The sequence below is a fragment of the Phacochoerus africanus genome, chromosome X (genome assembly GCF_016906955.1).
Source record: "Phacochoerus africanus isolate WHEZ1 chromosome X, ROS_Pafr_v1, whole genome shotgun sequence".
Lineage (NCBI taxonomy): Eukaryota > Metazoa > Chordata > Mammalia > Artiodactyla > Suidae > Phacochoerus > Phacochoerus africanus.
The window spans coordinates 34,089,717-34,107,536 of NC_062560.1; the positions used below are offsets into that span (position 1 = coordinate 34,089,717).

General features: G+C 37.4%; 1 protein-coding gene across 1 annotated transcript in view; it reads left to right on the plus strand.

Annotated features, from left to right (window-relative positions):
• Positions 1 to 17,820, plus strand: part of CFAP47 (cilia and flagella associated protein 47) — a 443,526-nt gene that overhangs the window by 20,937 nt on the left and 404,769 nt on the right. The window contains exons 8-15 of the mRNA XM_047764176.1: positions 2,038 to 2,273; positions 6,794 to 6,983; positions 7,696 to 7,909; positions 11,783 to 11,935; positions 12,594 to 12,771; positions 12,873 to 12,969; positions 16,477 to 16,693; positions 16,998 to 17,239. Coding sequence (XP_047620132.1) covers positions 2,038 to 2,273; positions 6,794 to 6,983; positions 7,696 to 7,909; positions 11,783 to 11,935; positions 12,594 to 12,771; positions 12,873 to 12,969; positions 16,477 to 16,693; positions 16,998 to 17,239 — 1,527 coding nt within the window. The remainder of the gene's footprint in view (positions 1 to 2,037; positions 2,274 to 6,793; positions 6,984 to 7,695; positions 7,910 to 11,782; positions 11,936 to 12,593; positions 12,772 to 12,872; positions 12,970 to 16,476; positions 16,694 to 16,997; positions 17,240 to 17,820) is intronic.

Consider the following 17,820-nt stretch of genomic DNA (forward strand, 5'->3'; position numbering starts at 1 on the left):
TAACATTAGATAAACATGATGATCTAGGGTTTAAAGAAATAAAAAAAAATAGTAAATGACTTGGCTTCTTTTCCTGTGTAAGCGTAGGTTTTCTCTTAGAGATTGATATGGGAACAAATGACCCAGTCCATCCATCTTTACCAAACCTTTGGCTCTCTTTATATCTACATAAAGTGATAATCAAAGAACAAGACCTAGAGCTCTATTAAGTAGGGTGAAATATCCTGTAACAGGACAAGTACATGTGCTCTATTAAGTAGGGTGAAATATCCTGTAACAGGACAAGTACATGTGCTCTATTAAGTAGGGTGAAATATCCTGTAACAGGACAAGTACATGTGCTTTGCAAGGCCACATGTAAAGATGCAATACACTTTTTATATTTTCAGATAATGCTGGATGAGTTGCAGTGAGGAAAATGTTACTATTTAGCAAGGCAGATCAAAGAAAATAAAAATATAGACACATGAGGGATGAAATCCAGAAAGATTAGCCATGGCAAGTCCCTACTCTAAAAGATTTGCATGTCAGTATGGGTGATGTCATTGAAGAGAGTTGAACTGTGTTCCTAGGGCCAAAATTCATTGCTGTTACTGTTTATGTCATGGTTGGTGGTATACAGCTCTGCTGATCATAGACAGAACATTTATTCTAGGCTTGCAAGTTAATCTAGTTTTCATTGGCTAGAGATAGAGATGGTAGGTTTGCCATAGAGTCTAGGATTGGCTAGCAAGAGCATGGGTGAAGAAATACAAACTATCTTTTGGGGATTCTAGTTATATTGCTTTCTCTGCAGAACTGTTCCTTCACTCAATTAAAGCCCAAAATTCATAGTTACTACCTTCTTTCTAGTATCTCTCAAATTCCATGTTTATGTTATTGCCCAGCTTATGTTCCATTGTCCGTTATCTTAATCACCTGTTCCCCAACTATATGTAAATCTCTTGGCCCAACTCCCCTTGTGGCTGAGTGGAAAACCTCTAATTGGATTAAATTCAACTCTCAGGCTACTCTAGGGCTGCACCTATGAAGCTCACTGAGCTGGAGAAAAACACAACCAGGCTGTGAGATTTCACTCTATATCTATAACCACTAATCTCAACTGAGTCCTTCAAGGTGTTTGTCCTTCTTGCTGCATCCCTCCATTTGTTCACTTTCTCCCAATCTGAGATTAGTATCACACACCTCTTCTCCCCTCAAAACTCCAATCCTTCCTGCTTTATCTTCACGCTAAGCTTACAAATACATGAAGTGACCTAATAAGACATTTCTACTTGGTTATCTATTAGTCATCTCAAATATCATGTCCACAAAAGAACTACTTGTTTCCCTAGAACCTGTCCCTCCTGCAGTCTTTTCTGTCTCCGAAACGACAATTCCATCACTTCATTTGCTTCTGCTGCAAACCTTAGGGTCATCATTTATCTCATTCAGTTTCCTCTTCTACATCCAATCTGTCAGCAAATTTTGTTTACCCTCAAAAATATATCTGAAATCTGACCATTTCGCACCATTCTACTATTCTTCCGCAGCCATACTTGGTTCCTTGAAGAGGTTTTTTGAGCCTGCTAAGCCATTCCTACCTTAGAGTCTTTGTACTTGCTATTCTCTCTGTTTGGAATGCACTTTTTTTTTTTCTGGATTTTCACATGATTTTCTTCCAGAATCCCTTTTATTTTTGTTCACTGTCTCCCTATCAGAGAGGTCTTTGTGGACTTCCTCTATAACAGAGCAGCCCCAAGACTTTGTAGTCTGTCTTACCCTAACTTACCTATTTATTTTATCATCAGTGACTTCTCCTTAGAAATTAAGAAATCATGAGAGCAGGGGCATTGTCTCTTTTATTCACTGCCATATCCCCAAGTCCTAGAAGAGTACCTGGCACAGAGGAGACACTCAATAATTTTGTTGAATGAGAGATTGAATGGGCTCCCCGGGTGTCATCAGGTCTTTCAGATGACACTATTTGGACCAAGCAAATATATTCTGGATTCCACAAACACTTTTTATGTTAAAAAGATATTATTGCTTTTACAGGTGATCAATTGCAGAAAGTGGAATTAGCCTTGACAGGCTCAGGAATTCCTATCTTATTACACTTTGATCCAGGAAGAGTCTTTAATTTTGCACCATGTTTCGTGGGTGGACATTCAGAGATTCAGTGTGTTATCCAAAATCGATCCAAATTACTTCCTGTGATGTACAACTTTAAAAAAACTGCACATTTTAAAATTGATCCTCAAAGGGGCAAAATTGATGAAGGATGCATGCAGGTAAGATAATTATCCCTTGCTTTCACGTGCTTTAAATATTTAAAAGTTGGCTAAAAAGCCATGCAGAGGATTAAAAACTACATTTGTTGCACCAGTATTTACAAATTTGCTCCCATGTGTGGCCTAGTTATGAATACTTCTGGTATTCATACAATATATCCATAATTATTTGTTAAGTGCTTTTCATGTGCCAGGAAAAGCACTTGACACTGTAGGGAGTGTAAAAAAGTGCAAAATGTAGTTACTGCTTCTAAGGAGTTTTTGTTTTTCCCGAGAGAGTATTTCTGTGCCCAGGAGGTTGCCCCCTAAACTTATATATCCAGCACAGATCCTTGGCCCTCCCAGCTGAGGTTGGATGAAGGAATGGGTCCTGGAGCCCTAATAACGGGCAGTGGAACCCAGGGACCAGAAATGGGATGCAGCTGAGCCAGCAGCTCTGTGAAAAGGAGGTGGGAGGAGTCAGGCAAGCATCCCAACCCCAGAGCTGCCTAGGGGAGTGCAAGATGCTCTGGGCTCCACCACCCGCCAGCAGGTTGGCTAAGCTGTGGTTCACACAGGTGGGAGAAATGGAGGTCCAGTGCCAGCTAACTCAAGACAGGAGAGAGAGGGTGGTGGCAATTTTGCCACTGAGGGGCCCAGGCCTTGCGCTTCTGTGAGGTGAGGTGGTATGGGGAAGAGCGGACACTAGCGTCTGAGTACTTGATGAGGGGCCAGTGTGGAAGGCACCCTGCGGCCACTGGTCAGGGGCATCGTGCATCTGGGGCACAGTGAGGGGTGGCAGGTTGAGGGGCAGGCTGGCATCAGAAGGCCCCTCGTCACCAGACAAGCCAGCGTCGGATGAGTAGGAGCTGAGTGCAGGCAGTACAGGTCTTGGCACAGGTGCTTGTAGTTCAGGGGTGACTTCTCCAGCGCCCCCATCTGGCACAGCCGGGATACGTCTGGCTCCGCAGTCCAGCCTTCACCTGGGGCTGCGTGGCAAGCGGCGTCCAGCTGGGCGGCGTAGACCGGCTGGTTCCCGACGTGGGAGACGGGGATACGCTTGGCGAGGCTGCGACTGCGTGAGCTCTGGGTGCGCCCCCGCTCCGGCTCCGAGCCCCACGCTTGAGCTGACCTGGGAGGCTCCTCAGTAGCGGCGGGAGCCCCGCCTGGACGCTGCCCCTGCCGTCCAGCGCCTTGGCCAGGGGTGGCCGCCGGTCATGGCCCCTTGGCGCAGACGGTGGTGCCGCCTCCTTTCAGCGCTTAGGCCGGTAAGAATTTTGTAATGCACTAAGGACGTGTAAGACACACACACGCACGCACACACGCACGCAAGAAGAATATAGCTGATCTGCAACAGGGTGATAAAATTCCAGACAGGTAGAAAGATCTTCCTATGATAGTAACGATAATGAGCCAGACGACCTTCAAGGTTGAATAGAATTTTCAAATTGGAAACAGATGATACTTAACTGACCGAGGCCTTGTGCTGCTGGTGCAGAGGAGAAACGGTGAATGTCGAGGCACGCCTCTGAGCACCAGGACAGCTTCCAGACTCCTCTTTCTCACAACTCAGAAACTCTTCCCCAGAACCCTTAAACCAGGGCTTCGCTGACTGTGGTCCACAGGCCAAATCTGGCCTGCTAGCTGTTTTTTGGTTTTTGTTTGTTTGTTTTTGTTTTTAAATAATCTTACTGGAACATAGCCACTCTTATTTGTTGCCTACTGTCTATAGCTGCTGTCATGCTGCAAGGACAGATTTGAATAGTTGTGAGAGTCGTATGGCCCATAAAGCCTAAAATACTGACTTTCTGGCAAGTTACAGAAAAAGTTTGCTGAGTCTTGCTCTAAACAGTAGCAAATATGAGTGCTTTCAGTTTCACCTCAGGTTCTTACGCTGCCATCTTTCCTCCACTGCAGAGTGGTATGGTTCCTATAGTTTACTGATGGAAGCTTTCTCCTAGTTGCAATCAAGAACTATTGTATACATGTTTAAATGCATGTAGTTGACATGTATGACTTTTCCTGTTTCATTAGAATGACACTTCTTCCCCACCCCACCCTCATTTTGATAGAGGTAATTAATCTTTACCGAATAACAAGCTTAACCACATTATCCAAAACGTTTTCTTTTTAGTGGCTTCCTAGACTTCCTAAAGGAAGTCCAAGTCTCTTAAGCCTACCACCATAATTCATTTTCTCAAGTGAGGGTGCATATCTTTCAGAACAGAGCTGATTTTCTCTGATCAGAGAAACTGACAAGTATCACAGGAATCTGGTCACTTTCTCTTAGCAGCCAGCTCCAAATTTTAAAGACTTTGAAGCTGAAAGATACCGGATTACCAGTTTCCTACAGAAGTTCTTTGTACCAGGAAGAGGGAATGGAGCTGGAAGTCGAGAAAGTAACACACACAAAGTAGAGAGAGGAGCAAAATGAATGAAAGATTGTAAAATGGCAGTGTTTTGGGAAATGATGGGCTATAACAGCACAGAGGAAACAAAGGCTAAAGTGAATTTATAATGTGCAAGGACGTGTCCCGTGTCCTTTTGATGCTTTACTTTTGTTAGCTAAAATAAGATGTTCTAGAATCTGTTGTCGCATCCAACCTCACCTTTGTTTAGCATTATCTTAAGAATGGGCCAAGAGCCCAGGAATCAAGAGAAATTTTACAGCATGAAATGTATAGTGGAAAATGATTGCAATAGGCTATTTTAAAATATTTGGTAGGGATCTAACAGTAGATTAGAGATGGACTATTCCTAGTAATTATGTTGAGAAAATGAGTAGGATAGCCAACAATTTAAGTGGACATGATATGAAAAGATTCATTCAGTTTGAGTGTAGAGGGGAAATCTGAGTGTTTAGAGAAGATGGATGGGTGACAACTGCTAAATAAGTGGATGGGCAGATAATGAATCAATCACTGCTGAGAAAGGAACATTTAAAGAGGGTATAATAAAGGCTATTTCCTTTCATAGTAAATGAAAATTGTTCCGTTTACGTAGGTTTTTAATTTCTATAATGCAAGACAGACCTGACATATATTTGCCACTTAAATTTAGGTCAGGATATAATCTTCTGGGCATAAAAAGGAATATATACTTTTGTGGATTCTGAAATTAATTTGGGAATTTCAAATTGAGAGGGGCTCCTAGGAACTCCCTATGTTACACAGAACTTTCTAATTCATAAAAACCCCATAGCTGATAGATAGTTAATTTCCTACCCAAATTTTTAACTCTCTAAATTTCTGTATTTCTTGAGCACTAATAAGTTTGAAATTAATGAAAAGTGAATATAGGAAATGTGGGGGACCCTGGAGAACTGTGGCTTCCACAGGCTAGTCAGGTAGTCTGAGTTTTTGGAAGAGTGGTAAAATTATTCTTTTCTTTGAATATGACTTTTTGACATATTCACATACTATAAAATTTACGCATTTAAAGTATATAATTCAGCGGTGTTTAGTATATTCAGAGTTGGGTGACTGTCAGCAGTAATTCCACAGCATTCTCATCACCCCAAAAAGAAACAGTATCCATTAGCAGTCACTCTTCCTGCTCCCCATTCCTCAGCCTCTGGTAGCCACTAATCTATTTTCTAGCCCTATAAGTTTCCCTGTTCTTAACATGGCATATAAATATAATCATACAGTATGTGGACTTTGTTTCTGGTGTCATCAATTTAGCATAATATGTTCAAGATTCATCAATGTTGAAGACTTAAATAGAACACATGACACCATAAAATGTTCAAATATGTATCAGTGCTTTTTATGGCCAAATTATATTCCATGGTATGGATATATATTACCTTTTGTTTATCCATTCATCGGTTGGTGGGCATTTGTTTTGTTTCCATCTTTTGGTTGTTGTGAAGAATGCTGCTATAAGCAGCAAGATTTTAGGTTGTTTTCAAATGTCTGAGAAGTTGATTTTGACAATTTACCCAGTGTTCTTATTCTGTTTGTGGAGGAGTAAATTTTCAGAGGTCATTAATCTGCCATTCTGGAAGTGCTTCAGTGCCATTAATCTTAATTTTTTCTTAAATAATTTTCCAATAATGTGTATCCCAAAGGTTTCTCAATGCTATGTATGATATTTCTAAAGACTTTCATATCACCGTGATAAACTAGCTTTCCTTAAAATTTTACAAGCAATATTTTTTAATATGCTTTCTATTTTGTCCTAACAGTACTACAGTATTGGTTTCTTAATCCATTTGGGCTGCTATAACAAAAAACCATTGACTGCACAGTTTATAAACAACAGAAGTTTATTTCTTGAAATTCTGGAGGCTGGAAGTCCCAGATCAGGGTGCCAGCATGGTCAGGTGTGGGCCCTCTTTCTGGTCACTGACTTCCTGTGGTATCCTCACATGGTGCAAGGAGATAGGGAGCTCTATGTATCCTCTTTTATAAAAGCACTAATCCCGTTCAGGAGAGCTCTGACCTAATTCCATCAGGTAGGGAGGGCATTGGGATTTAACATGAGTTTTAGGGACTCACAAACATTCACCTATAGCAACTGGTTACTTCTTTTTTCAGAATGTGACATGTTCATTCATTCCACATCAAGTCGGAGTCTTTAAAGTGAAGCAGTTTATAGAGATTATTGGTTCAGTGGCAGATGAAAATTTGCAGTCTTCATCACTGAAGCCTTTCCATCAGATATGTTTATATTTCAATAGTGTCTGCAGAGCTTCCACCAGGAAAGTTGTGATGAAAATTAACCCTGGTATGTTTTCAGGGCACTTAATATTTATTTATTTTTGGTTAATATAGAATTATCTTAACATACTAATGCTTAGCTATGTATATCAAATGTGATTCTCATCTTTTGCATGCCTCTAGGGCTGTTAAAATATTCCTGTCCTACATCCCAGCATTGATTATTAAGTAGGTCTTTGTCAGAACCCAGATATTTGTATTTCTAGTGTTTCCAGTAGATGCTGATGCTGCCATTTCGAGGATCTCACTTTGACTAGCACTGATTTAGTGATCTATAAAATTTATTAAATATTGTAATGGCTCATGTATGTATTTTTTTACTTTTTAGTTTGAGTCTATAATATAAACTGTTGTTGACCATTCCATGGATTTTCTGGTTGTTGTTGTTTCATCTAATGCTCAGTTATCTTTTGTTCATTGAACCATGTGAAATTGCTGATACTCAACTCTCTTAATGAATAAAAATTTCAGTTTCATATGGGTCAACCCAGTTCATCAGGTTACCATGTTTTGCTTTTTATGCTTGGATTTTTATTACTTATGCATGAGTTACTTTGAGAATTGTTTTTTGTGGATCCACTTATTAAATGCATTATTTGTATTTTCTGAATTTGTTTTGGGATTTAGCTTTAAGTTAGAACCAATGGTCCAGTGTATTAAATAATGCATGGAAATTAAAAAAAAAACATATTTAAACATAGTATTTAATTCTCTAAAAGGTATATCGCCTTTGGTCAGTAATCCTACGGGACAATTTGTGGTGAAAGATTTGGCAAAATACAAGGACCATGCACCTGTTGCAATGCTTCAGTCAACGATGGCAGAGGTTCATAATCACATCAAAAGTAAAGAGTTACTGAAAGGTGCCCTGATAGCCTTTCCCAATGACCGAGCTGCAAGTATCAGGCCTGGAGACGAGCACAAACATTTCAGGTAATGTGCTATATTGAGAACCTGAAATTTTGAAAGAGAACAAGTAGCATGACATGCCAAGATCTTACAAGATGCCACTCTAACAAATTAATGATAGTAATAAAAATAATGGTAGTAGTATAATTTTGTTTTCTCTTATTTTTTTTACATTGGAGGAATAGTTGTTGAATGCTACTGTATTTGCTTTATCTAACCTCTCATTTCTTTTTTCTTTTCTTTTTTTTTAAATTTTAGGGCTGCACCCATGGCATATGGAAGTTTCCAGATTAGAGGTTGAATTGGAGCTGCAGTTGCCAGCCTATGCCACAGCCCTAGCAACATGGGATCTGAGCCATGTGTGCAACTCACACCACAGGTCACAGCAACACCAGATCCTTGACCCACTGAACAAGGCCAGGGATCGAACCTGCATCCTTGTAGATACTAGTTGGATTCATTTCCATTGCGCCACAAGGGGCACTCCCTAACCTGTCATTTTTATTGTGTCCTTGCCAGGACTTGTGAATGGTTTTGCTAGATGATTCTTAAAATATGCTTTTGACAACTAGAGAAGAATAATAGAAATAATCACCTTTGGAAATGTATAAAGTCATCAGAGTAGTCATGTTTATTAATTATGGCTGAGAGATTGAGTTCATCTAAGATTAAAAAAATTTTGAACTGTGATAAACCAGTTGTTTTCATCTTAATTATCTTCTTCATCCTTAGCATTGTCATCTTTGTGCAGTCCCCTGAAGGTCACATTTTAGTAACTTTTCCAAATTTAATTAAAACCTCCCCAATTAGAATTATGAGTGATAGTAAACCTCAATTTAAATTTATCCAAACTTCAGAGAAATTACTACCTTGTCAGTGCTTAGTGAGAATAAACTCAGTTCTCCCAATATCTTTATCTGGGCGATTAGCCCAGGAATGTTTTTGACACATTTGAGGATGAAATGGGTTTCTTTTCTGCCTGCTTGTATGTCACTATACAACTAAACATGATAATGTCTCTGTACTTTGTGTATTTGTCAATTTACTTTTGGTGAATCTTTAAGCTCACTCACTTTTTTTTTTGTCTTTTGTCTTTTATTGTTGTTGCTATTTCTTGGGCCGCTCCCTCGGCATATGGAGGTTCCCAGGCTAGGGGTTGAATCGGAGCTGCAGCCACCGGCCTACGCCAGAGCCACAGCAACGCGGGATCCGAGCCGCGTCTGCAACCTACACCACAGCTCAGGGCAACGCCGGATCCTTAACCCGCTGAGCAAGGGCAGAGACCGAACCCGAAACCTCATGGTTCCTAGTTGGATTCGTTAACCACTGCGCCACGGCGGGAACTCCAAGCTCACTTACTTTTATAGTCATTTTCTTAAAATGCCATTTGAGTTTTTAGGCCATAATTGTTTTATTATCCACAATTGGAAAATTCTGCGTTTTTATGTAGTCTGTTTAAGGATTTTATTTTACAAATTGTATCCACATGAGTCTTTATCTCCCTTTTTTTAATTTGACAAATACCGTAAAACACAGAAGTGTAAAAATTATTCAGACTCCGTTTTAAATCACTACACAGTATTAAAAAAGGAAACTCATCCTACCTTGCAGAGGTACCTGCTGGAAATAACTTTTAAATGTATCGTTTTCAATTCTTTTCTGTACTTATGCAAATATAACTATATAGAGATACACTATGTCAATTTAACATTAACACCTTGTTTTAGTCAGTGTTAACCAGATAATCTAAAACTGCCAGAATTTGTTTTGTTCTGTTTTTTTTTTAGGGCTGCATCCATGGCACATGGAAGTTCCCGGGCTAGGGGTCCAATTGGAGCTCATGGCAACACCAGATCCTTAACCTCCTGAGTAAGGCCCAGGATCAAACCTGCATCCTCATGGATACTGAGCCACGATGGGAACTCCCCAGAATTTTTTTGAAGAGGGCTAAGCATTTCCTATTTATCCAATGTCCGTAATTATTTTTCTCAACTTACTCTTTTCCATACTAATAGAAATACAAAATTTAGTCCAGTTATTTTCCAGCTAGCAATTAGTAATGAAAATTCAAGTAATGAAATTATACAGTGTATTAAGTTGTTGGTAATTATAATCTCTATTTTATGTTTTAATGTATTTCACCTTTACACTTTTTTAAAATTTAAATTTATTGAAGTATAGTTGATTTACAATGTTGTGAAGAAAGTAGTTTTTGTCCAGTTTTATTTGCTGCAATATGTCCTATGTTTAGAATATTGTCAGGCATATAGTAGGCACTCAGTAAAATATTTTTAATGAATAAGTGAAGAAAAATGTTTTATTTACATAGTAATTTTTGTCACCTATACTTTTGCACTTTAAAAAGCAAAACAAAACACTTACTCAAAGCTGGAGAGGTATTTCATAAAGGTTATTCTTTTTTTTTCTTTTTTTTTTTTCTTTTTACGGCCATACCTGTGGCATTTGGAAGTTCCCAGGCCAGGGGTCAAACAGGATCCTTAACCCCTGAGCAAGCAAGGCTAGGAATCAAACCCCTATCCTTGCAGAGACAAGGTGGGGAAGGCTTATTATTTAAGAAGATAATAAGCATTTAAATATGTTAATAGCCAGCTCTTTTGTCATTTCAGGAACCCACTCTATGACTTTCTAAGTCCTTCTCTTTGGGGATGTGGGAGCTTTAGATATAGAAATTATTTCTAGGTTCTACAGGTCGTTAAGCTTCCCAAAGCCTAAGAGAGAAATATATCAACAACTATCTTTGAATAACAAAGCATTTGTTTCTCTTATTGTCTCACTCTTTTAAAGACTTTAACTCAGTAAATGTCTCACTGTAACCATTGAGGAATTATCAAAAACAGAGATATTAGATATTAGATTGAATTTTATTTGACTGTATATGGCTATTAGGATTGTACTTGAGTTAATTATTGAGGGTGAGAATCTCAATGATAAGTAAAATTTGCTAAAGACTGAGGTAGACCAAGGCGAAAAGATGTGAACAATTGTACTTTTTTAAAATGGAAAATATGTGGTAGATGAAAGAAAGAGCATGAACCCAGTTGAGTGAATATGAGATGTAGCATAGTTTGCAATTCTTTTGTGGATTTCTCTGTATAAACTTATTGCTAATGATATTCATAAACTTTGAGATATTAAGAAAGTAGGATGATTTAACAAAAGGATTCATTCTATATGTTTTTTCTTTTTCTTTTTTTTTTTGTCTTTTGTCTTTTATTGTTGTTGTTGTTGTTGCTATTTCTTGGGCCGCTCCTGCGGCATATGGAGGTTCCCAGGCTAGGGGTTGAATCGGAGCTGTAGCCACCGACCTACGCCAGAGCCACAGCAACGCGGGATCCGAGCCGCATCTGCAACCTACACCACAGCTCAGGGCAACGCCGGATCTTTAACCCACTGAGCAAGGGCAGGGACCGAACCCGCAACCTCATGGTTCCTAGTCGGATTCGTCAACCACTGCGCCACGACGGGAACTCCTCATTCTATATGTTTTTTTCTGATTTTGATCACAGTGATCTAAAAGTAGTTAACTATCAGAAAACACTAGTCAGATTCAGATTTAGTCCCATCTGTAATCTAGAACTGCCCAAATTACCTACTTGACTAATACTCCGAGAATGGGTTTAGGGTAGGTGATATTACATCCCAATGACCTCAGGGATTTTTTGTTATTAGGTTAAGAAGAAAATTAGGTATCATTTTAGTTCAACTTGTCATAATGTCTTGATATATAAAATATGAGGGAAAGGACTAGAATCTTTTCTGTTTGCCATTCTGTGCCCAACTCCTGGCATAGGAGACATCAACAAATACCGATTGAATAAATTATATGTATTATATGTACACACACGTAAATATTAACATGACTTGCTCACATTGTAGGACGATTTTCACAAAGATTCCAAGATATAACTATCTGGATCCTGATTTTGCATATACCGAACTCGAAAAAATAGAAAAGAAAGCACATGAAAACTATTATGCAAGATACATTAAATATTTAAGAAATGTGCGCCTGCAGAAACAAGCACAGAGGTAAAGTTCACTTCCTCTAACACTGTGAAACAGATTATGATGCCTATAGAGCTGGATTTTTTTCTTCATTTTTGTTTAGTGATTTAAATGACTTTTTCATATATGAAAATAGCAAAATACTGAAATACTTTAACTGCATTTATTTCCTTTCTTACTTTGGATTTGGAAATGTCTTAGATGGGCTTTACCAGAAGCAGATTCTGAGACAGGAATTTCTGAACATGTGATTTTTGGAGAATTTTATTTTGAGAGAAACCTGTACAGTGTCAGGGAAGCAGGATAGCGCCAAAAGGGCACTCAGAAATAATGTGTTTGAAATAACATTTACTCTCATCCTGACGCCTAGGGTCTCGTGAATATAGGTTATACTGTATTGTTGTTGCTGCTTTGAGGCAAAGGGACTTGTCTTTTGTGTTCCATATCAATCATTGAATGTGAGCTATCCTTGGGTATGGTAGAGTGGGCATAACTTCTTTGGGGAGGTGTTTGAGAATGGGGTCCCCTCAGTGGAAGGCAATTTTATGCACATTAGTGTTTCTGTCTGCTTACTTGGATCTGAGCAGGTCAGTAGTAGCATGCACTATGGGGAATATGTGAATTTATTGATGTATTTTATAAGAGACTTAGCCTCAATTAACTATTATTATGATTTCACTAGGAAATGCATGTACTCATTTGATGATACAGACATAGGATTACAACCAGCATCGGGTCTAAAGTCACCTGTACTCTCAGAAGCAGAAATAGAAGAGGAGTTACATGGTCGGATCAAACGTAACCAGTTGCTAAGTACCAGAAATATGTCATACAAGGAAACAAAGGCTGTGAGGAGAAAGGCATGTGCAATATTTTACTTATGATTTTACCATAAGAATGTCTTAAAGTATCTTTTGCCAATATTGAACAATTAATTTTGGGGTAATGTGGTTTCTCATAGGTTCTCAGGGGAATTAAATCAGACCCATCCACAGTCCATGAAAAACATGATTGCAGCTTAACTCTGACACCAAAGCAAATTCATCAAGTAATTGTTGGTAAGAATCTATAAAAACCTAATAAAGTCTTTTTTTAAACAGATTGAGCCATAATTTATATTCCATAAAATTCACCAGATCAAAGCATGCAAGTCAGTGAATTTCCATAAATTTACAGGTTTATGCAACCATCATCACAATTCAATTTTACAGTGCTACCATCACCCTTATGACCATATGCGGTTACTCCCTTTTCCCATACCTAGCTCCTGGCAACCATTGAACAACTTTCTATCTCTGTAGATTTGCCTGTTCTGAACATTTAATGTAAAAGGAATCATAAAATATGTAGTCTCTCTTACATGGTTTCTTTTATTTAGCGTAATGTTTGTGAGGTTCATCCATGTAGTAGTAGGTGTAAATATTTTGTTCCTTTTTATATTTAAAAGGATCGCATTTTATTAGAAATACCACATTTTGTTTATCTACCAGTTGATGGACATTGAGCTGTTTTCAGTTTGAAGCTCAACATTCACACTGAGTGAACTTAAAGTTTTTATTTCTTTTGGTTAGATTCCTGGGAGTAGAATTGCTGGGTGGTAGTATGGTAAATTTGTATCTAAATTTTAAAGAAGTTGCCCACACTTTTCCAAAGTGACTGCACCAAAATAGAATCCCATCAACAATGTATGAGGGTTATAATTTCTCCACGTTTTCATCAGCAATTGTTATTTTCTGTGTTTTTTGGATTACAACCATCCTGGCGGGTGCTAAATATTTTCTCATTTTGCTTTTAATTTCCATTTCCCTTTTGACTAAGATGTTGAATGTATTTTCATGAAGTTACTTAGAGAAATACCTGTTTAAGTTGTGTATCTAATTTGGAGAAATATCTTTGCCCAATTCTTAATTTGAATATTTGCTTTGTCATTATAGAGTTGTAAGAATTGTTTATGTATTCTGAATACAAATCTTTAATCAGATACATGATTTCCAAATATTTTTTCTAAGTATATGGCTTGGTTTTTTTTTTTTCATTGATAATCTTATTTAAAGCACAGAAGTTTTAATTTAAATGAAATTGAATTTATCAAAATTTTTTTCTTTTGTAGATCATGCTTTTGATATCATGGCCAAAAATCTTTAGCTAGCTTCAAGGTCACACATATTTTCTCTTATTTTCTTCTAAACGTTTTGTAATTTTGAATCTTATGTTTAGGACTGCAGTTCCTTTTGAGTTATTTTTTTGTTTATGGTATGAGATAAGGGTGTAAATTCATATAATTTTATGTGGCTATTCAATTGTCCTAGCACCATTTGTTGAACATACTATAATTCTTCATTGAATTGCCTTGACACCTTTGTTGAAAATCAAAGGACCAAATATGTCATGGTTTGTATCTGGAGTCTTAATTCCATTCCATTGTTCTCTATGTCTATCCCAGTGATGGTTCTATACTGTTGATAAGTAGCTTTATGGTAAGTTTTGAAATTGGTAATTGCAAGTCCTCCAAATTTGCTCTTATTTTTAAGCTTTAATTTTGACTATTCTAGGTATAAATAGGATCTTATTAAGACCTACTTTGTTTTGTTCTTGGATCTCTGTCTTAATATTTCTGAGTTGTCTCTGTGTTGCTTACTCCAACCTGTACTGAAACCTCTTAATTGATGGGACACTGAGGCAGAGGCCTCAGGAAGTTCTTGCCTCAGTAGTGGAAAATAATTATGATTATTCAGAGCACTACTCTGGACCTGGACAACATTCATCACAGATCTAGAAAGACCAATCTGTTTTAAAGTAACTTTCTTCCAGAACAGAGCTCAGGGATATTAGAAGAATATGAAAAATATCCAGCACCAAATGGGGCCAAAATTAGTATATCTGACATCCAAACAAAGATTATAACACATAAAAAAGAAGCAGGAAAATACAATCCATAACAAAGATAATTATTAATCATTTAAATCTACCCAATACTGATTAAATACATATGTTAGAGTTATAAGACAAGGACACTGAAACAGTCATTGTAACTATATTCTATTTATTCAAAAAGAGATTCAGAGACATAGAAGATGTGCAAAAACAATCTGTATCACCTACAGATTCAACATAGTCCCAATCAAAATCCCATCAGGACCTTTTGTGGAAATTGATAGACTCGTTTGAAAATTCACGTGGAAATGAAAAGTAAATAGAAGGAAATAGCCCTGTGCACATAGGACAACTGAATTTTGACAAAGGTACAAAGGCCATGCAGTGCGGAAAGGATGATCTTTCCAATAACTAATGCCGGAACTTAAAGAGTCACACCAAATAGATCATAATCCATATGCTTCCTTGTAGAAGATACAATGACAAACACATGGAAAGATGTGCAACATTGTTAGGGGAACACAAAATAAAACCAAAATGAGATGCTGCTATAAATCTTTTAGAATGGCTGAAAAACTTGCCATTTCAATTGTTGCCAAAGATATGAGAGAACTGGGACTCTTGTACACTGCCAGTGGGAATGTGAAATTATACAACCACTTTAAAGCAGTTTGGCAGCTTGGCAGTTTCTTGTACATTTAAACACACATCTACTGTATTATCTGTCCATTATATTCCTAGATATTTATCCAAATGAAATGAAAGCATATTTTCAAACAAATACTTGTTCACAAATGTCTTAGCAGCTTTGATTTTAATAGACCATGAATGCAAATCATGCAAGTGTCAGTCAGCAGTTGGTAGACATTCCCCTGTAATGAACGACTACTTATTAATACAAAGGAATGGACTGTTGACACATGAAACATCCCGAATGAATCTCAGAGAATTGCTCAGTGAAAGAATGGAGAAAAACCACACATGCTGTATTATTCCACTCATACTAAACTCTAGAAAATGCAAACTGATCTACAGTGACATAAAGGAGATAAGTGGTTGTCTGGGAAGAGGGAGTACAGAGGATGGTGGAAGGGAGAGACTGTAAAGGGGCCCAGGAAAACATTTTGGAGTGATGGGTGTTGATTCTCTTCGTTGTGGTGATTGTTCACAGGCGTACGCATATGTCAACACTTAGGAAATTCTACACTTCAAACATGTACAATTAACCACATACCAGTTAAAATTAAGTTCGTTGGAAAAAGAAGGATAAGATTTATAATTATGAAGATTGTTACGATGTAACAACTTTTGGCATTTAAGGGGGAAAACTTAATGAGTCATGCTAACGTTACCAATATCTGTAAATTCTGGACAAATGAACATAAATGCATTGATGGCAGTGGAGAGGGTGTTAGAGTATGCAAGTTCATGTACTGAGATGAGTTATTATTAGTGCTGATAATTTTGTCATGTAATTTTCCATATAACTCAGAATATATTTGTATTGAATTTTGGCCAGTAACCTCCAAACATCAAATATGGACATTTGGATAAAAAGCTTGATTAAAAATTTCTGATATTTTAATATTTTAAGTACCATTTTTGACAAGTTAATTGAAATATAGTCTGAAAACTTTAAAAAAGGAAGTAACACATTTCTCAAAACTTAATAACTTTTTGTTTTTTTTCAGGGCCTTCTATCCTTAACTTTGGTGATGTTTGTGTGAACTCAACAAATACTCGTTTACTACATGTTGTTAATATGCTACCTATGCATATTTTGATACATTTAGATGTTAATTTGGTAGAACTTCAGAAAACCAGCCAATTTTCATATGTGATCCCACCTACAGCCAGTACTTATATTTCAGTTGTCTTTGAATCTCCCACCATTGGAAAATTTTGGAAGTAGGATTCATTTTTAAATTTCTATTTTCTAGAATAAGAATATCCTTTTGTAGAATGTATATATTTGCTCCAATAATTGTAGTCTATATTATATACTAGAAAACATAGAAACTATGTCCCCAAACTTAGAAACCATATGTGCATCGATTTGTAGATTCATATTTCAGTGGTAGCCTAATTACCTTTCATAATTATTTTGACATTGTTTACTAAGAGCTGTGGATGTCAGTCAATAATATACACATTTTTACATGTAACTGAATGCTGCTGTCAGTTAAAATTGGATGCTTTTGCTGTGTTACAGGTCTTTCACCTTTACAGTGAACGGTATACCTGGTGGACACATCCTAGTGATGGCAGTTGTCCTGCCAGTAAAACTTGAGCTATCTTCTAATGAGCTCGTATTGAGACCACAGGGCTTCTCAGTGACAACATGTTTCAGGGGGACAGTTAGGTTGTATAATCATCAGAATTATTTTGTCAAATTTGAATGGAAGCCGATAAATACAGAAAAAGGAATGGCATTTTCCATTCGTCCGGCTAAAGGTAATAGTTTATTATGTTTATTTGATTTAGACATTCCTTCATTCGTGTATTCAGGTATTAGTCATATCTTGAGTATGTACTGTATAAAGGTGCTAAGAAGAGAGAAGTAAATCAGATATGATCATGGGACAGTAGGACATTCCTTCCCTCCTTCCTTCCTTCTCTACCTTCTTTTCTTCCCCTTTCCCCTCCCTCCCTCTTTGTCTCTTTGTATTTAGGAATAGTCTTCATTTGGGATCTAAGTAGATGACACTTGAGATCACAGAGTCCTCATTTGTAGAACTCTTGCCTAAGGTGCATTTTTCTGTGACTGTCAGTCATTTCCCAATCACGACTTTTAATATAACTCTACCGTGTTGGTAACACGAGTGTTATGAATAACGTTAAGTATTAATTTAAGTTCACTTAATTTTAGTGCAAATATAGGTGGAGATGTTGACAAATTTACAAGTGGAAGAGGAGGACCGTCCCTTTATTATGGCTGGAAATCATCGATATAACCATATTTAATCTTTTATTAATCTGGATAGATTTACCACAATCCCAAGTTATAATTTATTAAGCACTTGAGATATATACTT